At 38.5% G+C, this 20251-nt stretch overlaps 1 protein-coding gene across 1 annotated transcript in view; it reads left to right on the forward strand.

The window, feature by feature from the left end:
- The first annotated feature begins 3166 nt into the window (after positions 1-3166).
- Positions 3167-20251, forward strand: part of LOC103458496 (latent-transforming growth factor beta-binding protein 2) — a 104325-nt gene continuing 87240 nt past the window's right edge. The window contains exons 1-2 of the mRNA XM_008399342.2: positions 3167-3967; positions 9451-9524. Of these exons, the coding sequence (XP_008397564.1) occupies positions 3573-3967; positions 9451-9524 (469 nt within the window). The 5' untranslated portion in view covers positions 3167-3572. The remainder of the gene's footprint in view (positions 3968-9450; positions 9525-20251) is intronic.

Raw genomic sequence — 20251 nt, forward strand, 5'->3', positions numbered from 1 at the left:
CTCAAACCTGTCTAATAAAATAAAAAATGAAGGTATTATAATCAATGGACACAAAGCCAGTCCAACTTTAGTTGTTTTTGTAGCAAACACACACACAGAAATTTAAAGCTTAAGTTTTGTTATTGTTACTGCGCAGTCCTTTGCCTCGTGAGAAACTGTGCGGTGTAATGCACTTATATTTCTGCAGCGTTTGAAAAACGATAGGAGTGGCTTAGTCGTCATGCCAGAGTTTTCAAAGACCTCTTTGTGTAGAAGTGTTGGTCATGGCCAGAGACATCCAACTAGCATTTATTCTAAAGTTCCTCCAGATGCTGCAAATTGTATCAGCTGGGACTATGTTAATATGCATTTTTATAACATGGATGGTTGCGTCACAGATCATTAGTGATTCCCAAAAAAGGCGTACTTGTGAATGAAAGGTAACTCTTGAGCTTTTCAGTAGCACAGTCAGGAATGTCGACCAGCTGCATTAATTAGTCTAAGAAACGTTAGTACCTTTAAATGATCCTCATCTCAACGTGGAAATATGAAATACTACATGGAGCAACAATGTTTTTAAGAAATGGATTTTGTAAGCTGTACTGTTATTAAATGTTTGTTCATGTGTTTCCCTGCAGCTGCACTTGAGACCAGGAAAATACCCAAGTTCATGTTGCCAAATACATCACATTCTTTGGCAAAATAATCCTCATCAAAGGGACAAAAACCTTCAGAATGAACATAGATGTAGCTCTCCAGAGCATTGGCCCAACAAACTTATTTAAGGATACAAAGTTATTTTCCTCCCAGGTAATTTCTTTTAAGGTCAGATTTTATTTCCAGGGATGCTTGTAATAGCTCTAAGGTAGTTTAAGGAAGAATGGAGATTTCCAAGTTATGCCAATACTTTCACAAGTTAGAAGTAATATATTGAATTAAATAAGCAAACAATTGGTTATTGTTGGAAGTACTTAAAAGCTGAGATGAATCTTGAACCTTTTCACATAATTTAGTGTGTTTTATTGGGATCTGATGTGATATACCAACAGTTTTTTTTAAGTTATTAGTCTGTTAGAAAACTTTGTCCTTCTCAAAGTATCAGCTCAAATTAGATTTCCTGATTTGTAGAGTAAACACACATATCTATCCTTAGGACAGACTCCCCCACTTAAGCTCTTGATCTCCACTGCTTCTCCAGAGTAAGGTCTCAACTTTTTATCATGTTTTATTAATGGACTATAAAGTGCTCTGTGGCATGATAAGGGAAAATTGCTCAACATATTACCACAACACAAGAGTAAGCCTAAAACTTTTCTGTAAAGCGATTATTATTGGGTCACACTGTAGACAGGTTTTCTATTGGACAGATGTTAACACCAAAGTTCTGATTATTGTAATGAAATATTCTCAGGGCCGGAAAACATAAATCTTCCTGTTGAATGTTGTTCTTAATATGACTGTTCATCCATCTCAGACCTTAAGAGTCTCCTTCACTTATCACCTCGGGATCCTCCAGAATGAGCTGGAAAGTGCTGGTGTGGAAAGGGATGCTCGGGTCTCCAGAACTGGACATGTCCGATATGAGAATAAGAGTAAAACAATGGATGAATGGATGGATCCAACAATTAATTAATCCCAAGTGAATAGAAGAAGTATTTCCTAAAAGTCAGACGACGTGACCTGATATCTCTAAAAGCCCAACAGAAAACACAAAATTTTAGCTCATTGTTAATAAATGAAACTCTCTTGTTTTAAATAAATAAAGTGGCAATGGAGTGTGAAAATTTTGAATTTGTCAATTCACACTTGCGGGGAAAGCTACAGTTACTGTCCAGGTCACAGGTCTATCATTTTGAGCTTATGCGCACTAAATTTCAATTTGTTTTCAGAATGTATTGGTGTTAATCTAAGTGTCTAGGGGCTGGATCGCCGAAATCTCCACGTTCGACTGCCACCCCATCCTTTTGGCACCGGTCTTTCGTGGATATCCCTGCAAATGGTAGACCCACTGAGGATAGCCTAACACCATTCCTATTGGCTTGGCCCTGTGAGGAGTGGCCAGATCACCAGCCACTCATGACAAACCCCAGTCCCAGGACTGGCTCCAGAGTGGGGTCCTGGCTCCACCGTACTGGGTGATGTCTGATGTCTCCGTCTTCCGGTTATCATGGGGAATGTTGAATCACTCTTTGTCTGACCCTTCACCCGGAGCCTATTTGTCATGGGAGAACCTAAGGGGCAATTAAGATTGCAGCCCTACGTAATAGCGCACACTGATGATGAGTACATGTAAACCTCTGACTAGCCCTGTGCATCTTTAAGAATTATATTGCATGGTCACTCTCATGGATGTTGCAGTTTAGCTGACAATTCCGCTTTCAAAGGCAAGACCACTGCAACCTCAATATCCTGTGTTTGTTTTATTTTGTATTTTACTTTTAGAGATATTCTTCTCAGGATAAGTCACCTTGAAAGGTCCACTCTGTGGGATTTATTCAAGTGAAGAGAGTGAATGGATGCAATACATTTTGTGTTTTTAATCTGATAAAAAAATCTGATAAAAAAGAGAGGAAACCATGCGTCTTTGTGGGCTAAATGAAAGGAACATGCCAATTGTCTCTGGGCTGTTTATGATCTTGTGGGAGAGGAGAAATGTGTTGTTTCCAGTCAGTCAGAGGGAAAATGATGATGCAGCATGGATGAGAGGGGATGGGAAACGTGATCTGTTACATAACTTGACCAGTTTTCCAACATTTAGGTTAGAGTTTGATCTGTATGAGCTACCAAAATACAGTATAAAGGTATATATTAAAAAAAAGAAAACCTCTGATAGCAGCGGGGTACATTTGTACATAAAATCCATAGCCTTACTAAAACTAATCCAGCAATCAGAAACGCAAACTCTCACAGGGAAACATCTGGAAGTTGTGGTAATCTGAAATTTTATGACATTGTAATAGTTTGTCAGTTCAAATATAAATTGACGGTAATGATCGAAGCAGCTGCATCCGCGCTCATTCCAACTGCGTTCAAAAGAGTTGCAGTAAGAAACCCATCATGTAACTTGGCAGAGGGAAAAATGTGTGGCCACATGGACTTGTGTGTGGATGCAACACAAGGGGGTGTTACTTCTTGCGGAGCGCATGCAATCCCCTGCAAAAAAATTCCCAGTGACTTCAGATCCAAGGAGGAGGTGATATTCATGGGAGCACGGTTCAAACTCTCACTTGGAGCACAGCTTCAGCAGCCTTTCAGCCGCTGCTCTCTCTGCGCTACTTTTCCTCTTGAACATAACCTAAAGCAGATTGAATAATGTTTGCTTAAAATAATAATAATAAAAAAAAAACATTCTGGAGAATTTTTTTCTACCCTTGGACAGATTTCAGGAGGTGATTTGAGAACTTGAAGACATTCTGTATGAGTGTTACCTGGGCATTATGAAAAGGTATCCAGGCGTCTTTCACTGCTGGGAGAGGATGCTTGTTTTGTAAAAAAAAACAAAAAAAAATTATAATTGCTTATATTTTTGTGACTCTTGATAAAAACTGTAACGCGATCTGCAACATTTTTGCGCGCTACTTTTAAGACTTTGCATGACCGAAATGGAGCGCACCGGATTAGCTGTTTTAATGGTTTTAAGTTTTGCGCTCATGCGGGTTGGCGAATGTCACCAGGACGGAACAGGTGGGAGGACCGGGGCAAGCCAGGTGGTCCCCGACCAGCAGATCAGTCAGGGTCACTCTCCCAAAGAAGCTCTGGACCTCTCGAAAACACCTACCACCGGCCAGTCGGCAACTCTGCACCGCATGTCCAGGGGAGCGTCAGCATCCAGAGATGAAACGGCTCACGCTGCTGGCGCATCCGGGGAAGACTTCGTCTCATCGTCGCACGACAGAGCGCAGCGCACAGCTAGACACCCGCAAACGAGCAGAGTGAACCGCAGGCAAAGCAGCAAGCCCGGCTCCTCCAGCACAAGACGACTGGCTGGGTAAGAGTGACAGCTTTCTGCTCCATAATAAACACCCAAACATTTTGTTTTCAAGCCATGCGGAGCAGCAGGAGCAGGAATTTGAGTGACCTATTTTACTCTAGCAAGCATGAGTCCCTGTGGTTTACTGCACTGCGGTTGTGGCCCGGTTTTGCAGATTTTTTCTTCCAGTAATGGAAACCAGCAAATGATGTAACAAGAGCTACGAAGTTTTGTGTATATGCTCTTCAATATATTGCAGCTTTGCTGCGAATTTAGCTATGGAGTCAAATCAAAATAATTCATTGTAATTTCATTGTGTGCTAATACAATGTCCTTCCAAATGATTGAAATGTGAAAAGTCCATTTATTTCAGTACGTCAGAAAACGCACATATAGATTTCACACAGTGATTTCAAGTATGCACTTCTGTCAATCTAGATGATTTTGGAATTTGTCTGGTAAAACCCCAAATTATAGTGTCTTTGACATACAAAATACAATAAAATGCCAATAAATAAATGAATAGACAATCATGGGGAATACCGCTGACTTGACAGTTTTTCAGCAGTGATTGCTGCCCTCCATAAGGAGAATCGAGTCATTGCTTTCAAAACTGGCTCTTCATAGAGTCATATCCAGGAATATGAGAACGTTTAATGGTAGGAAAAAATATGGTAGTAAAAAGATGCACAGTCGATAGGAAAACCCTCAACAATGAGAGAACTGTCAAACAATTCCCATTCAACAGGAGATTTACAAGGCGTGGACTGCATCTGGAGTCATTGCTTCCAGAGTCACCACTCACAACGTAGCCAAGACATGGGCCATCTGTAGCACTCCTTGTGTTAAGTCACATGATATTGTCAAGTTTCTCAACTGGATTCGGGAGAAAAGAAGATTGTTCTTCTACTTTCAAATGGGAGTACATTTTACAAGTCCCACGGGGAATCTATGTGGCGTTGTCACGAGCAAGATGCCAGACACCAAACCAATCAATTCAGAGAAGCTAATGGATGTTATTATAGAACTTGGCCTTCCTTAGGTTTTCAACAGAACCACTAACTGATCACGCAAATGCCCCAAAGCACCGCTCCAGTAATTCATCCAAAATGAGTATAGCAATTATTGGGTGCATATACTGTACAGTACATGGGCATATATTTCAGGAGGCAGACATTTCGGTAATAAATTGTTACATTTTAAGAGAAACTGAACCACAAGATTGTCAAAATGAACAGAAATAAATGCTTGAAATATATATCTGCATAATAAGAGTCGATCAGTATTTTAATATGTTTAAGGCAGGAAGCTGTGTGTAGTGATAGTACAGTTTATGGTTGTAAGGAGTGTCTATATTCCCTCACTATCCTTTGCAGAACCTTCTTGTTTTCCGTAGTGTAACTTGAACACCACACTGGGTGATGGCAGTTTTTTTTTACCAGCTATCGGTGTGAAGATAAATGGATCATGTGTGTTTGTGCTGTTTGACATGGGATTATCACACTGCCATTACTACACCTTACTATATATTTACATTAATCACAGCAATAGAGCGGCAGCACTTCTGTAGTCTGTGGGCCTCCGTTCTGTGTTCCTGCTGTGACCATTTATTATAGTTGCTCAGCCAGAGTTTTGGCTCATGAGCATTTGCAAATTTGCACCATGATCAGAAACACCTGTTTCTCCAGTGGCTCTTTCTTTTTTGGTTTCTGCTTAACTCTAAAAGGATGATGGGTTGTTTCCACAATGGAGCACTTTTCATTTTGTTAAATGAAGCCTTCTGTATCCTCTCCTCCATGCTCCACAGGGACATGGCTTGAACTCAACTAGATGGTGAATATTTATATAATAATCAGAACGGGATTATAATGGCTCACCTTAGGCTGCAGACAGTGAAGTATAAATGTTTCATTACAGAGCTGTTTTTGGGTTGAGGAAACTGTCTATGTGACTAGCTTATCGAAGGTTTATTTTAACAGCAAGCAGGAGGATTCAGATAATAGGTTAGGAGAAACATGAATATCATGCTTGGTTTCAAGCTAAACCTTGACAGACGCAGCTCCTTACTTTAAAAAATTTGGTGTGCATAATGTTGCGTTTATCTCTGTGTTTTATTTTTACGTAGGGACTGGATAACTGGATGATAACATGTGACCTAAATTATTTTAAAACTAGATTTGAATGGACAAGCTTACATTATGGATTTATTGTGAATTTTGCCTCATCCACATATGGTCTTAATCAGGGATGCCCAAGTCCAGCCCTGGAGAGCTACTGTCCTGCAACTTTGACGCAACCCTGAAAGTTTGCAACACAACCTCGACACACTTCTGTTACAATTCTGGCAGGATTTTATTTAATTTTTTTTTCAGAATTACTTTCATTCAACAATACTAAAGTTTTTTTTTTTTTCCAACGTCACGGCACAGGATGTCTACCGGATTTAAATTATAATCCTCCTCTAGATCATTTTCCTGTTGAATCCTCCAAGTGAGCTGACCTCAGGTTAACAAACTGATGGTGGACATTCTCCATCAGGTCTTTCTGCTAGAGAATGTCAATTCAGCCAAATGCTGAATCAGCAAATCAGCCTCAGATCATCACAATACCACCAGCATGTTTTGACTGTTGGTATGAATTTTTTTCTGGAATGCTTTGTTAATTTTACACCAAGCCTAACTCTATAACAAGACCCACATCTTCCTAAAAGCTCCACTTTCTTCTCATCACTCCACAGAATATCTTCCCCCAACTCTTAATGAGATAATCAAACTGTTCTCTTTTTTGGTTTGCAGATCTTCGCTAATCAGTATTTTTCCCACACATACTACTTTATCCTCTGTCTTTAATGTTGTTCTGGGTTATTTTGTGACCTCCCAATTGAGGCATTGTTGAGCTCTTGCATTAATTGTGGTGGGGTGACCACCTCTGGGGAGGTTCACCACTGTTCCTTGTTTTCTCTGTTGAGGATAATAGCTCTCATCGTGGTTAACTGGAGTCAACAACACTGAGACGAGGGTAGTGGTTAATATTTTTTAAAACAAGGCTTGGATGCACAAGCTTGCATTGTAGATTTATTGGAAATTTTGCCTCATGCACATATGGTGGACTGATAGATGTTTATACAGTGTGGAACAGACATTAATCAGTTTGCTCCAGACTGATTGACTTTGATTCCCGTCTCCTCTGTTCTCTAATTTCGTTAGATCAGATCACATTATGTGGCCTTTTGAGTTTCTTTTGTGTACTTTATGATGTCACACAGCTTCTATACGTGATTTCTTGATTAATTGGGATAATTAGGTGTAGGTATGGCTACTGAAGTTGATCGCAGCTGTCTAAAAAATGTGGTTAATTAAAGCAAAATCATGATTCAGTTTTGGAGTGATTTACTTTTTCACCAAATCAGGCTAATTGAAAAAATAAAACAACTTTATTTCCATTAATAAACTGCTTTCTGTAGTTATGCAGGTATTCTTCACTTGATAGCAACATTTTGTCGATAATTTGAAACATTTAAGTGTTATTGCAAAGCAAAGTCAGAGGAAAATGGTTTGTACTCTTACAGATTATGACAGGGCAAACCATTTTTCACACCTCTGTAAACACTTGAGCCAGCATGTGTCACTTTAAGTCTCTTCAGATTAGAGAAAATCCACCAAAACTTTAAATGAATCCACCCACCTTCACTTAACTTGGTCATTTTATAGTAATGCCACCTCTCAAAAAGAACTGTATCATCACAAGCTTAATTAGTTAGATATGAATCTATGTGTGAACCATAGGTTCTATAGTGTGAATTAAAGTTATTTATATTCCAACACAGCCAATAAGGACAACTTTCTTGAACTCTAATTACAATGAGGCATACTTAAATTATCTGTCTATTTCAATCTCTGTGCAAAGTAAAATACCCAGCCTCAATATTAGATTCCTCAAAAAAAAAGCACATCGTAAGCGTTTTGCTTGATTTTCTCCTCAAAAATACATAGAATGAACGGGTTTCCTTTAGTCCTGGGAACCATAAAAGAAGTGTTACATAAATCTGGGAAACACTGCCTTAAAGTAGTCTGCACGGTGAGTTTTATGGTTCTTATTCAAGCGTTTTCAGATGAATCATCTGCAGCCGGTTAGCAAAAGTGAATGTGTGACACATTTCCTCTTGGAATTCCCACTCCAATTCTCCTGTTTACTGGATTTCATACTCTGGCAGATCTGGGTACACTTAACTCTTAATCACATCCAAGTTGACTCAGTTGGACTCATGTTTTTTTTTTCTCTCAGCGCACATTACAGATTTCAGGTTGCTTCGGATAGCCCTCCACATCAAGTATGGAATAGGTGTAACTGCCTATACATATTGTTCCGTGGAGCCTAGTAGTATTGTTGCATTAGCGTCTCTATTACATACAGAAATCCCTTGATGGAATTTGAATGTGATGACTGATATCTTTGGCACGGGCTTGGCCTGATGTGCTTGATTAATGACAAAGCTGAGCTTGCCAGAGGGCCCAAACGACTGCATGTTATCCCCGTGACGCCTCAGAAACACTTGCAGCATCTAATAAGCGCAATCCATCTGAGGTCAACGAGTCAATCCCTGTTATCTTCTCAAATCACCATGAGTCAGACATCCACTTACTGTAATATCTTGTGAAAGGATGATGGGGCGCAGATCCATCTCAGCACGTTAACTGCTGCTCTGGAGTTGCTTTTGCGGTCTGGTGCCTTTTTAATCTGCCTTGCTACAAAAATTTGGCCTGGGCTCCAGGTGTGGATTAGAGAGTGCAAAGAATCCAGTTCAGACTGTTTAAAACTTGCCATCTCTTATTTGCTGAGTGATTTATAGAAAATGTGAGGTGTTTTTCATGTCCCGCGTGTCTCAGATAATCCCTGCAAGGTTCAAATAACACTGTTTGTGTTCACTTTGGATTCTCATCTAATAGAACAGGACCTTGTTGGTCCACAGTAAGACAGGGATTTCTGAAAAATTAATTAAAAAAAAGTTTGGTACAGCTTATTCTCAAAAGTGTTATAGCTGCAGGCCAGTCATACCAGAAGGATTAGAAGTACATCATTATTAAAGAGACATTTTTTTTTAGAATCCTCACTAACTCACAGTTATCCTTTGACTCTGTTGCCTCACAGCAAGAAGATCCAGTCTGGGGCCTTCTGCCTGGAGATAGCAATGTTCTTCCTGTGCATGTCTAGATTTCACGGATGTTCAGTTAATTGGAGATACTAAATTGTCCTTAGGTAAGAATTTATGCATGGTTGTTCTACTTGTTTGTCTCTCTTTGATGGACTGGTGACTTCTCTATAGTGTACCCCACCGTTTTTTTCATTTTCTGATGGTGATTGGGACTGCTACCCCAACAATCTTGCACAAAATCAACTTTGCACTAAAGAAAGTAGATGAATTATAAAGTGTGTAAGGGGATATATTTCTTAAGTACTATCAAACTTTTAAGTCACTCTGTTTTTTGTACATGTGCTTTCAGGCCAAATGTCTGTGGAGGTCAGCAGTGCTGCTCTGGTTGGGCAGTGGCTCCTGGAACCAACCGCTGCATAAAACGTAAGTATTATTCACAGTTTTGCACTTTATGGAAACTTTAAAACCTTTAAAGTTTATCACTGTATGAAAGTTGGTTTTCATCCCAGTCTGGGTTGAAAACCACAGTGAGTTGGTAGAATAATGATTATTGTTCAAATTTGTTTGTGAAAGTTTTCACATCAGTATTTTTTCTATTTGAACTTTTTCCCATTTTCTAGTTACAACACTGCACATATTTGTAAAAAGAAACTAAATTACCCCTTTCCAAATGTTTTTACAAATGACAATTTAAAAAGTATCATGCGCAGTTCCTGTTACCCTCTTCGTCCTCAGCTTAGTTATTTGCAGAACCACCTGTTGTTACATTTAGAGCTGCAATCTTTTCTAGAGAGTTTGGTTAATTTTTATTGCCATCTGAGTCAGGTTGGATGGAGAGAGTCTGTGGTAAGCAGTTTAACTCAGGCTGTTTGTTTATAGTCATTCTTCTGTTGGAAGGTGAAATTATGCCTCAGCCCAAAGACTTTACTAAGATCCCCTCTTCAATGATTGCCCCATCTTTAGCTGCATGTAGCTTCTCATCAACTGTGTTCCAGAAGACAAAACCTTCCTCACATGAGAACGTGGGGGCAGCAGCTGTGGACGACTCTGATGATATTTGCAATGACACTCAACAGTGAGGTTGTGGTTCTGATGGACTCAAATAAACCCAGATATTTCATTTTGTCTTATAGACATTTTTTGCTGGCTAAAATATGACAAAGACTCAGATCAGCCGATTATCTTGCTTTACCTATAAATATAATTATATTTCGGCCCTTTATTTTTTTTAAATGTACAACCTTTGAATTTAGGTAATGCAGTCGAAAGATGTAAACCAATACCCATTAATGAACTTTACAAAAAAAATATGCAAGCAAACAATAACATGCACATCATACAAAGCTAATATGTATTTTCAGTGTTTCACACCATCCGAGTAAAACTGCAGTTCCAACAGAAAGCTGACCACAGCTGCACTTTTTCTCTCTTCTTCATTGCTGCTCCTTCTGCAGCGAGAGACAGACAGAGACGAGATACTTGCAGGTCTGCTAAGTCACGGTCATTCCGCTCCAAAACACAACGCATGTGTTCCTGGTGCTGCTCATGATTAAACTCATATAATTACACTCCTTCACACTGAACGACTCTCTGATAGCAGTCGGCGTGTCAATGGTCCACTGCTAAACTATATGAGAAATGTTGTTTGGAGTTTGCTGTGTGGTACTCATGAGCCAATCAATAAATGTAATCGGCTGTAAATCAGATCGCTCCCACGTAGTACTCGGATGTACAACAATCTGAAAACAGCCAGGCTGAGCCAGGCTGGTTCTGCTAATGGAAACAAATCTGGCTGGTGCGAACGGAGACCGAACCTCAAGTGGAAAAGCGCCAGTAGTGTTTTGCATGTAGGCCAAAAAGTTCAACATCTGACCAGACTCCATTAACCATGTGTTTGATGTGTCCCTTATATGACTTTTGACAAACTGCAGATGGGACCTCTTATGAATTTATTATTTCTTTCTCTTCCCACTCTTCCATATAGGCCATTTTTTGTGGTATGCATGACTAATAGTTGTCCTATGAAGAGAATCTCCCACCTGAACTGAGAATCTCTGGAGCTACCTTGGGCCTCTTGGCCCCTTCTTTGGTTTATCCTATGGTGTATAGCTATGTGTTACTTTGTGTTGGTCTATTCCCATAAAACGAATTGCATTAAGCGTTGGTTTAGTTCTTCAACATAGGCATTTGTGATTTCACTTTCTAGACCTATCTAAAAAAACTGATTACCCAAGGGTTAGTGTTTGGATGCCATGTTTTAATTTTATGTTAAACGCCGCCATAGTTTTCTGTAGACTGTAATAAGAGGTTGAAATAAGGACATTTTTCTCATTAAAAGTTATCTTTGAATTTTACAAGTGAAGAAAAACACTACACTGCAAGCGACATCTCTGTTGAGCAGCAAGAGAATGTGCCTACTGCTTCTCCGGTCCTTTTCAGATAATTATTTCCTCCTCACACATGCAAACACTTTTCACACACACTTTTTCACTGGTCAATTACACAATAGGCTTGAGTGACCCGGCAGTCTTCCTATTAGGCCTGCTTCTCTCTTTCACAGTCCATATATTGCACAATCTCACATAGACATGCTGCACAAACTGTGTATTGCATCCAACATAAAGACACAGACTGAAAGAGTAAATTTCATCTACCTGGACAAGTTCTGCCTAACGCTTCTGTGTTAAGGAAGAGAGTACACTTTAGTAGGCCAGGGGTCTGTCCAATCATCCGGGCCCCCTTAGAGCTTGGCCGTCACCAGAGTCTGACTGGAGGCTATGTTACTGGCTCCATTTTCGGCAAAGTGCCAGAACGTAGGCCACAGACTGGAATAGAGACTTGCGAATACCCCACTTAGAAGAATTTAGTGGACAGCTTGATTCGGTCCCTCCCCGAGTCCCAGGATACTTTTTAAGGAGATGCCAGTATGGGAAAACATTTTCACAGTGGGGGAAAGAAAAGGAACAAATCTGTCACATCTGAGAATAAGCGAGAACATAAATTTGCTGAGTTATATTTAAGAACTTCCTACTTGAGTGGATGATGTAATGTCTAACGTCCAAAGTGTCAACTGTGGGCTTTATAGCAATGCCTTCCTATCTAAGCAAATATATGTGAGGAACTGATTGCTGTTTTCTACCCAGGAAGCCCGCCGGTGTTTCTATTGAAACACATTTAGTAAAATGGAATACATCCGTGTGCGTGGGCTGATGCTGAAAATGTTGTTGTTGAGAACTTAACCCCCATGTATGTCCTGACAAGCTGAGGATAGATTATTACCAGACGTGTTTGTTTATGAAGTAATTTCTGAAAATAGCCAGTGTTGCCAAATACTATAAGTTTTTATTTACTTTGATTTACTTGACTTTTCTGTCGTTTGGTTAAGTTATGATACTGATTAAGGATTAAAGTTGATACGTTTATGTAATGTCATATATTTTAAGTGGCTGAAAAACAGTTTTTCTTTTGCCTTGTGTCGGTACATGAATGAAGTGTTTTGGCTCAGCCTTAGTGTTTCAGTTTTCTACATTATTTTAGGTTGCTTCAGATGCTTTGCAAAAGTATTCATACCACTTGAACTTTTTCACATTTTTTCACAATATAACTACAATCCTCAATGTGCTCTGACTAAAATTTTACTTTTTAGCCAAAAACACTGTGAGGTGGAAAATAAATACCCTAAATAACTCTGAAAACAAAATCCCATTGTTGAAATTTAGTGTTGGCAGCATCATGCTGTAGGGGTGCTTTACTTCTGCAGTGACAATGAAGTTGTTAGGAAGACAGATGCATCTAAGTACAGGGCAATTATAAACCCTGCTAGAGGCTTCAAAAGAGTTGAGTCTGGATTTCAACCTTTCAGCTGCACAACAATCGTCAACATATAACCAGAGCTACAATGGATCAAATTCAATCAAGTTACAATTATGTGTTGGAATGAGCCAGGCAAAGTCCAGGCCTAAATCCAACTGAGAATCTGTAAGACTTTAAAATAGATGATCATAGATGCTCTCCATCCAGTCTGCTACAAGCTTTCTCTATTTTGCATAAATAAAACCAGTTGGAGTTTAATATGTTGACGTTTGTGGTTGCAATGTGACCAACTTTTAAAATCTTCAAGTAAAACACATTTAAAATCGCTGTATGTTTACCAAACATTTGGTAGGTTTTATAACATCAGATGGTTCAGAAACGAGGTGTTCTGCTATCTACGCTAATGTTCATGCCAGTGTCTCAAAGACATGCTTTTCTGGAACACTGCAGATGTCAGTTCATTATTAGTTTAGATAACATTAATCACTAGATAAGATTTAAATACATTTTATCCTGCCAGTAATGGTTAGCCATGGGATGTTGTACAGCTGCCAAAACAGTAATTTTCCAAAATGAGGAAGCGGTACGTTGGTTTACTACCAGCACATTTTCTATCAATGGGCAGCTTGTGTTGAGGATGGCTTCTGTTTACAAAATAATAATTTACTTAGATGTGGAATTGGAGTGTAAGTTAAAATTTCTGCCCTGTTTGATGGTAAATACAGTAACCATCAATTATGCGTCTTGTACATCAGTATGTAATTACAAATTGGAGACTCTTAAAACTCCTATTACTCTAGAGAAGATTTAGATTATATATTTCCTCATTTGTATCTGCCTGCAGAAAATTCCTTAAGATGTGTAGACTCTTGAATGAGGCTTTCAGTCACACCAGCATTAGCTACGGGTAATCTCACCAAGGGATCTTGTTTCAGTATCACTATTCATAATCTGAATTACAATTACCCACTGATATAGCTCACTGATCACATGAGTCGTTTTGGATTTGGTTGCCTAGACACAAAGCCTGTGACTTTGACCTAATGGAAAAGGCCCAACTCTCAAATCTTTACATCTGGTTTTTGATCTGATTTTTTTTCTGATCAGGAGTTTCGGTTTGTGTTTCTGTTGAATTGGCACATTTTTCAGGTTTCTCTTGTATTTTAAAAAAATCTTTCCTTTCTTTAATCTAGAAAATCTATTTACTTTGATTGTCATATTTAATATACTTTGCCTTATTTTTGATGAAGTCTCATGCTCATCTACACCATGTAGAAAGTAAATCAGTGGAATTTAAATCAGAGAGAGACAGAGGGCTGTTAATTGTTCATCTGAGAAACAACCTGGGGTAGTAAACTGTTCCCATGACTGCTGGTTGCTTTGAGATACTTTACTGTGTCATAGCCAAGATTTGTTGGGTCTACGGTGATGATAGCTGATGCTCGAAACCAGACAGTGATTGATTTGCGCAAGACAGACTGAATATAATATGTACCTGTGTATTCACACCCATAGCTTAATATTTTTGGAACATCTTTAGCATTAATAACAGCCTGAATTGCTTTTGAGACTGTAGGTTTCATCATACATATGGCCAATTGATTTCTGTCATCGCTACAAAACCGTTCAGACATAATTTACCTCTACCCCGGTTTTACCCTCTATTTTTGGGTATTTTCTCCCTGCATATCCTCTCAAACTTAATCAGCTTTGATGGGTATTGTTGGTAAACAGCCATTTTCTTTATATTTTTCTGAGGTAGTTTATTAGGCTTTAAGTTAGACAAGTTTGAAATAATCCAGTCCCCATTTGAAGGTCTGAGTTACAAAACCCTGTTTACTGTGCATATTTTTTGGTTTTTGTGCATATCTAAGTGTAAAAGGCCCCACTGGCAAAAAATAAAAGCTATTTGGAAATACTCTGCAATAAAGGTTGCACAAATCAAAACTGTTGTTTAAAAAATCTCTATTTGGTGTAGAAGTATCCAATTCTGGTTCAACTAGTTCATGTGTTTTAGACAATAAACCAGAGGCAATCAAATATGGTCCAGACTCACAGTAGATTCCAACTTTCATCATTAGTGACTAACGAGTAGCCAGTAACAGTATTCTCACAGTGCCGCATATTGTATCTGATGTTTCTTTTTCTTGTTGCATTTTGAATATAGGAACTAACTGTATACCTTAAAAGGTTGTGTATGGTTACATATGATGGAAAAAAGTGAGAAATTTAGAAAATAATTCTATTGGTGTGCAAGTCTTTTGCTTGTAAGTTTAGCATCAGTGCTGAGGAAATGTTGAAACACAGCTTTACGATTTCCTCTCTGCCTTTGGACATCCTAGTGAGTGTTAAAGGGTTAATGCCCACATTTTACTCTTCCATGTGGGAGGCAGCTGCAGAAGTATCATAACATGTGTGAGCATTTTCTGACCTCAAAAACAACCTCCAAATATTTAGGTCCACCATCTTATAGATGGCTCAAACCATTTCAGTTTACTTTTTCTTCCCCATTATGACCACACTATGAAACATAAATATTTTGACGCTATCTTTTGCAGTCTTTACTGTGACCAAATCTCACCAGTCAGCCTTCTAAATTCATATTCACGGTGCAGGGATATTTTCTCCTTCTGCATTTTAACAAAAATCACATGGATTGAGAATATTTGCTGCTGGAGACTTTGACGTGATTTGATAAATTCAAGGAACTGACCTTACGTCAATGCGAACCAAGTCGACATGGCTGCATTCTCTGATTTACGAGAACAGGAGGAGATTTTAAAGAATCTGTTGTTTCTGGTGATGTCATTTAGCCAGAGCTGAAAATCATGCAATGAAGACAGCCGCTGCGTCCTCCTTGGCTTTTAAATGTCCAGTGTGGATTTGTAGGGGTTGCACAGTTTACAGTTTAGAGGTCTTGATACTCCTTTTGAGAGAGTTATAGTTTATTTGGCAGATCCTGTAATCAATACACACTCTATAGTTTAAACCCCATCATTAACACAAAGGTTGGACAGTTCTTTCTGGGTTTTCCTTCCAAAACCAGGAATGCCACTTTCGACGCTCCAGCTGGTGCGTCTGCTTGTAGGTTGCAATTGAGATCTGTTTTGATGTCCTGACCCACATATTTTTCCAATTGCCACTGCTGACAAAGACGCATTGGAAAGGAGGTCTATAATTAATAACAATTAAATGTAAGACCTTTTAAGACCACACAGAATCATGCATATAAGCAAAACTGTTCAACGGCGGTTTTGAAGTTTCAAAATGCAATCATTATTTTGAGAAACCAGCTTATTATTTTAAGAATCCAATGGGTAAATAAAGTGCTACATTTGTACTTGACTAGAAGTATAAAACATTCTTTGATAATGTTTTTTTTATTTTTTATTTATTTTATAAGCTCTTGTCTAGGCAGCAATAATTATGAGCAGAATCATCTCAAAGAATCTCTAGAAGAAGATCAAGCTTGATTGACACTTCCTGTGCAACATAAACAACAAGCAACCTTCTCTTTCTGCAGCACATGCACTCACCCAGGCCTCTGTGTTGTTAGGGTACCATATATCATCACGCCCTTCTTTTTTAAGACCATATGGAAGCTGTTGGGAGGTGACCGCCCTCTTCCAGCAACCTCCCCCCCTCTAGGAGGATGGGATTTGTGGGGTTTTCTGGTGAACACCACTTCTCTCAGAGTTGAGGCTTACAAGTTTGTCGGCGCACTCCCCCGAAAATCCAGATATTATCCATGGAGCGTCCCAGCATGTGGCCCATTAAGAGCCAAATGCTGGAGTTTGTGGGTAGTGGTGGAGGCACGGTATGGAATGCCTGAAAGTAATGTTATGTGTGTCATGGGTCGGATGTGGGTTATCAAAATTCCCTCACAGACATGAGGTGGGTTCAGAGAGTAAAAACTCTGACTACTGTATTGGACCGAAAAGCCTATATTGTTGCTGCTGACAGAGACATCTTAATTTGGTAAAACATCCAATTAAACTTGTGAGATTTTCCACAAAGGGCAAGTGAAAGATCACTCAAGCACTCAAATAGTGCCTCTTTTCTCTCTGGCTCTGATTAGAAAGAAAAGCTGTGTTTGTTGTGGAGTTTTTGTGTGTGTGTGCGTGTGCGTGTGTGTGTGTGTGCGTGCGTGCGTGCGTGTGTGTGTGAAAGCTTGCAGAGTTGCAGACAGTAAAGTTAATATTTTTCTGGCCTGAACTGATAGTTCTTGCGCTGCATGCCATGTGGAAATCACATGTTGGAAAGAGATTTATACTCACTTGAAATGATTAGCATTGAGGAGCAATTGTATTAACTGCTCAATAGACCAATTCTTACTTCCTCAGTGGACAGTGTGCATGGATGAAAGGCAAATTTTCGAGCTAGTCTCTCCGCTTTGCCTCCCACAATCCTGAACACTTGACCTCCTTCTTGAGATCTGTCAGGTTCTTTGGTGACCCCTAAAGAAAAGCTCCTGCTGTCATCGCAGGAGGTCTGCCAGACTTAATATTCTGCCTCAGAACCTTTTGCTCTCTCATGTTATGTTTGACTGTGAAAGTTTGAAAAGCATATTTATGTTTGCTAAGTAAATATATTTACTTAGCACTAGAGTTCCATAATAACCCAGGTCATCCATCCATTTTGAGAAATCAATAATTTGAACAATAAAACCCCAGCTTCATTGATTTTAACGCACTCTTTAGTACAAACAGTCTTCAGATATTCTGTTGCCTTTTGTAATGTCACACTGGAAATTTTAGACAAATGAAAGGTTTTTTATTTTGATCATACGTTTTGTGGAGAATGTCTTTCAGCATTAGAAATATTTTTTGTCACTAGAACAATGGAGCCAACAACTCGTAATCTATAATATCCTGTTTTCTTGTTGCATAGATAGGATTTCTTTTAGCCGCTCTTCGAAATGGGAAAGAACACGATATTCAAGTTATGGGGTTATGCTACTGAAAAAAAATACTTTTGATGGTAATCTTTACCAGTAGTGCCAAGAATTGTGGACTACCACCTGTATAGTTTGTAATGCAGCTCAATCAAAATACCCAAAATCTTATCTTTTACCTGAACTTCCTGTTTTGGTGTCAAGGTTTTGTTGCCATAAATCACACCTTCAGTCATATTCAACTAGATTTTAATCTCTAGAAAAGCTTCTAGCTGCTAAATCTCATGAATATGTGCAATACATTCAGTCAGAGAAGAGATCTTTGTTATACTTTCATGAATAATATAATTTTCAGAACCGCTGAGTTAAATTTGGCAGCACTGGTGACATATGGGGTATTTCTGTCCAGGTTTGAATTAAGTCTGGTTTTGGTTTCAGATTGCCCCTTCCTCAATGGTCGGGCTGTAAAGATTTTATGGTTTGTATTACCTCTGACTCAGAAAGCAGGTAAAGGAAACCTCTGGTGGGCTGTAATGAAGTAGAAACAAGTACAAGTACAGAATCAGAATTAGAATCCAGTGGTAGAGGGAAAGATTTGAAATCTTAATTGGATGCAAATACTTCAACTCGGATAACTATAGCCAAATTGAGAAATGTGTAAATATTCCAACAGTAATAAAGCCCAAATCACTGCCGCGAGGTAAACACCCACTTAACAAACATTGCCCAGTATTTATTATTAATATTACCTGTGTTTTGCAGAATGTAGACATATTTGTATCAGTACATCTCAGGGTTGGCCTGAACAATGATACTTAAGCGATAAAGTGTCCCATTTGTATTTTAACACAGACTTGGCTATTAAGACTAAAAGCAAAATTATGTTCATTAGAAAAACATTCACTATAAAATGTATCCAATTTTCCTACAAATGACTAGGTCTACACAAAGTTACATTATTCTCATATAGATCTTAGTCATGCTAAATTAAAACAAAAAAATCTATTCCATTAATTTCAGAATACAGTACATATGTAGAATAAACTGACCACAAATGTCACATCAAGAAAAGACATTGTACTCAAAACTCCAATTCAAGTAATTCACTCCATGCAGTTAATGTGAATCAATATATAAACGTTTAAACAACTGAACAAATTCAGCTCATTGTCTAATGCCGTCTGTATAAAAGATTTATATTAAAGGCAGCACAGCCAATTGCATTGTACTGCTGGCTCTGCAGCAGTTCCTCATATTGAGGAATTGTTGGTAAGAATAGAAAGGGACAATATGAAGAAGCCTCCAACAGAGCAAGGCTTAATGAAAAGGAACAAAACAAAGCAGCTTTAAAGCTGGTTTAATTTGTTTAAACCTGACATCAGCCCAGTTTGTCCTGACATGCTTTGTGTTTCACGTAGGCTCCTGTAGGTGTTTAAAGTTGGATTTAGCAGTGTGCATTTGTCTCGAGATGTGAAAACAGATTGGATGTTAAAAAAAGGATGCAGTGGCTTATTATCCAAAGAGAAGCTGCAAAGTGAAATAACTCAGCGCTGACTCCAGAATGTCTCAGACTTTATTACACTATATTTAAAAAAACCATAAACTTTTATAATGGAGTTTTCCCGCTTGTCAGAATGATGTCATTAGCTAGATTATGCTCTCCTCCGTGTACTGGTTGGCATTTTTAATAACCATCTGTGGGCATAGACATCCTCTATAATGTAGACATGAGCGTTTAAATATATGCATTTTTGTTGAAACAAAATCATAATTATCGTTCTTCTTCTCCACAACGTTTGTAAAATATTTCCATTTTTACAGCAAAAAATCAAGATGGTAAAAAGGTTGTTAGCATAACAATCATTCACTGAGCTTTCTTCCTTGTGGATGATGAAAAGTGTGCTTTTTTCACACAGAGAAGGAAATGCATACTTAAAGCTTCTCTTAGCATATTTATGTTTTCTGAGAAAACGGCGATTCCCTCTACAAGAAGAGGCCAGCATATTCTAATGGGTTTTCTGGAGAAGCCTCACTTCTAACTCTGGATTTATTTTGAGAAAATACGCATTGCAATTTTGCGATAATACTGTAGGAAAGACAACTAAACTTATAAAAAGTAATCATCTTCCTTGGTTATGTGAAATTTTATTTAATCTTTAAACAAAACAAGTGTAAGATCTGATATAATTGTGATGTATAATGCATCACACTTAAATGCTGAATTAAATTTTTACAAAAATTTTATCAGTATCAGAATGTTGACAGAATAAGGAAACAGTCAGGAAGTTTGAACTTGTCGGTCTTTAAAAGTTTTATAGAAAGTTCACTGTGGTTATTGAGAGGGCACAGGGTCAAAAGCAGGCATGAAACTAAGGCCTAAAATAGAAAACATATTGTCAATGTACATTTAGGTATTTCAAAACAATCTACAACAAATGTTTTG

The sequence above is a fragment of the Poecilia reticulata genome, linkage group LG22 (assembly GCF_000633615.1).
Source record: "Poecilia reticulata strain Guanapo linkage group LG22, Guppy_female_1.0+MT, whole genome shotgun sequence".
Taxonomy (NCBI): Eukaryota; Metazoa; Chordata; class Actinopteri; order Cyprinodontiformes; family Poeciliidae; genus Poecilia; species Poecilia reticulata.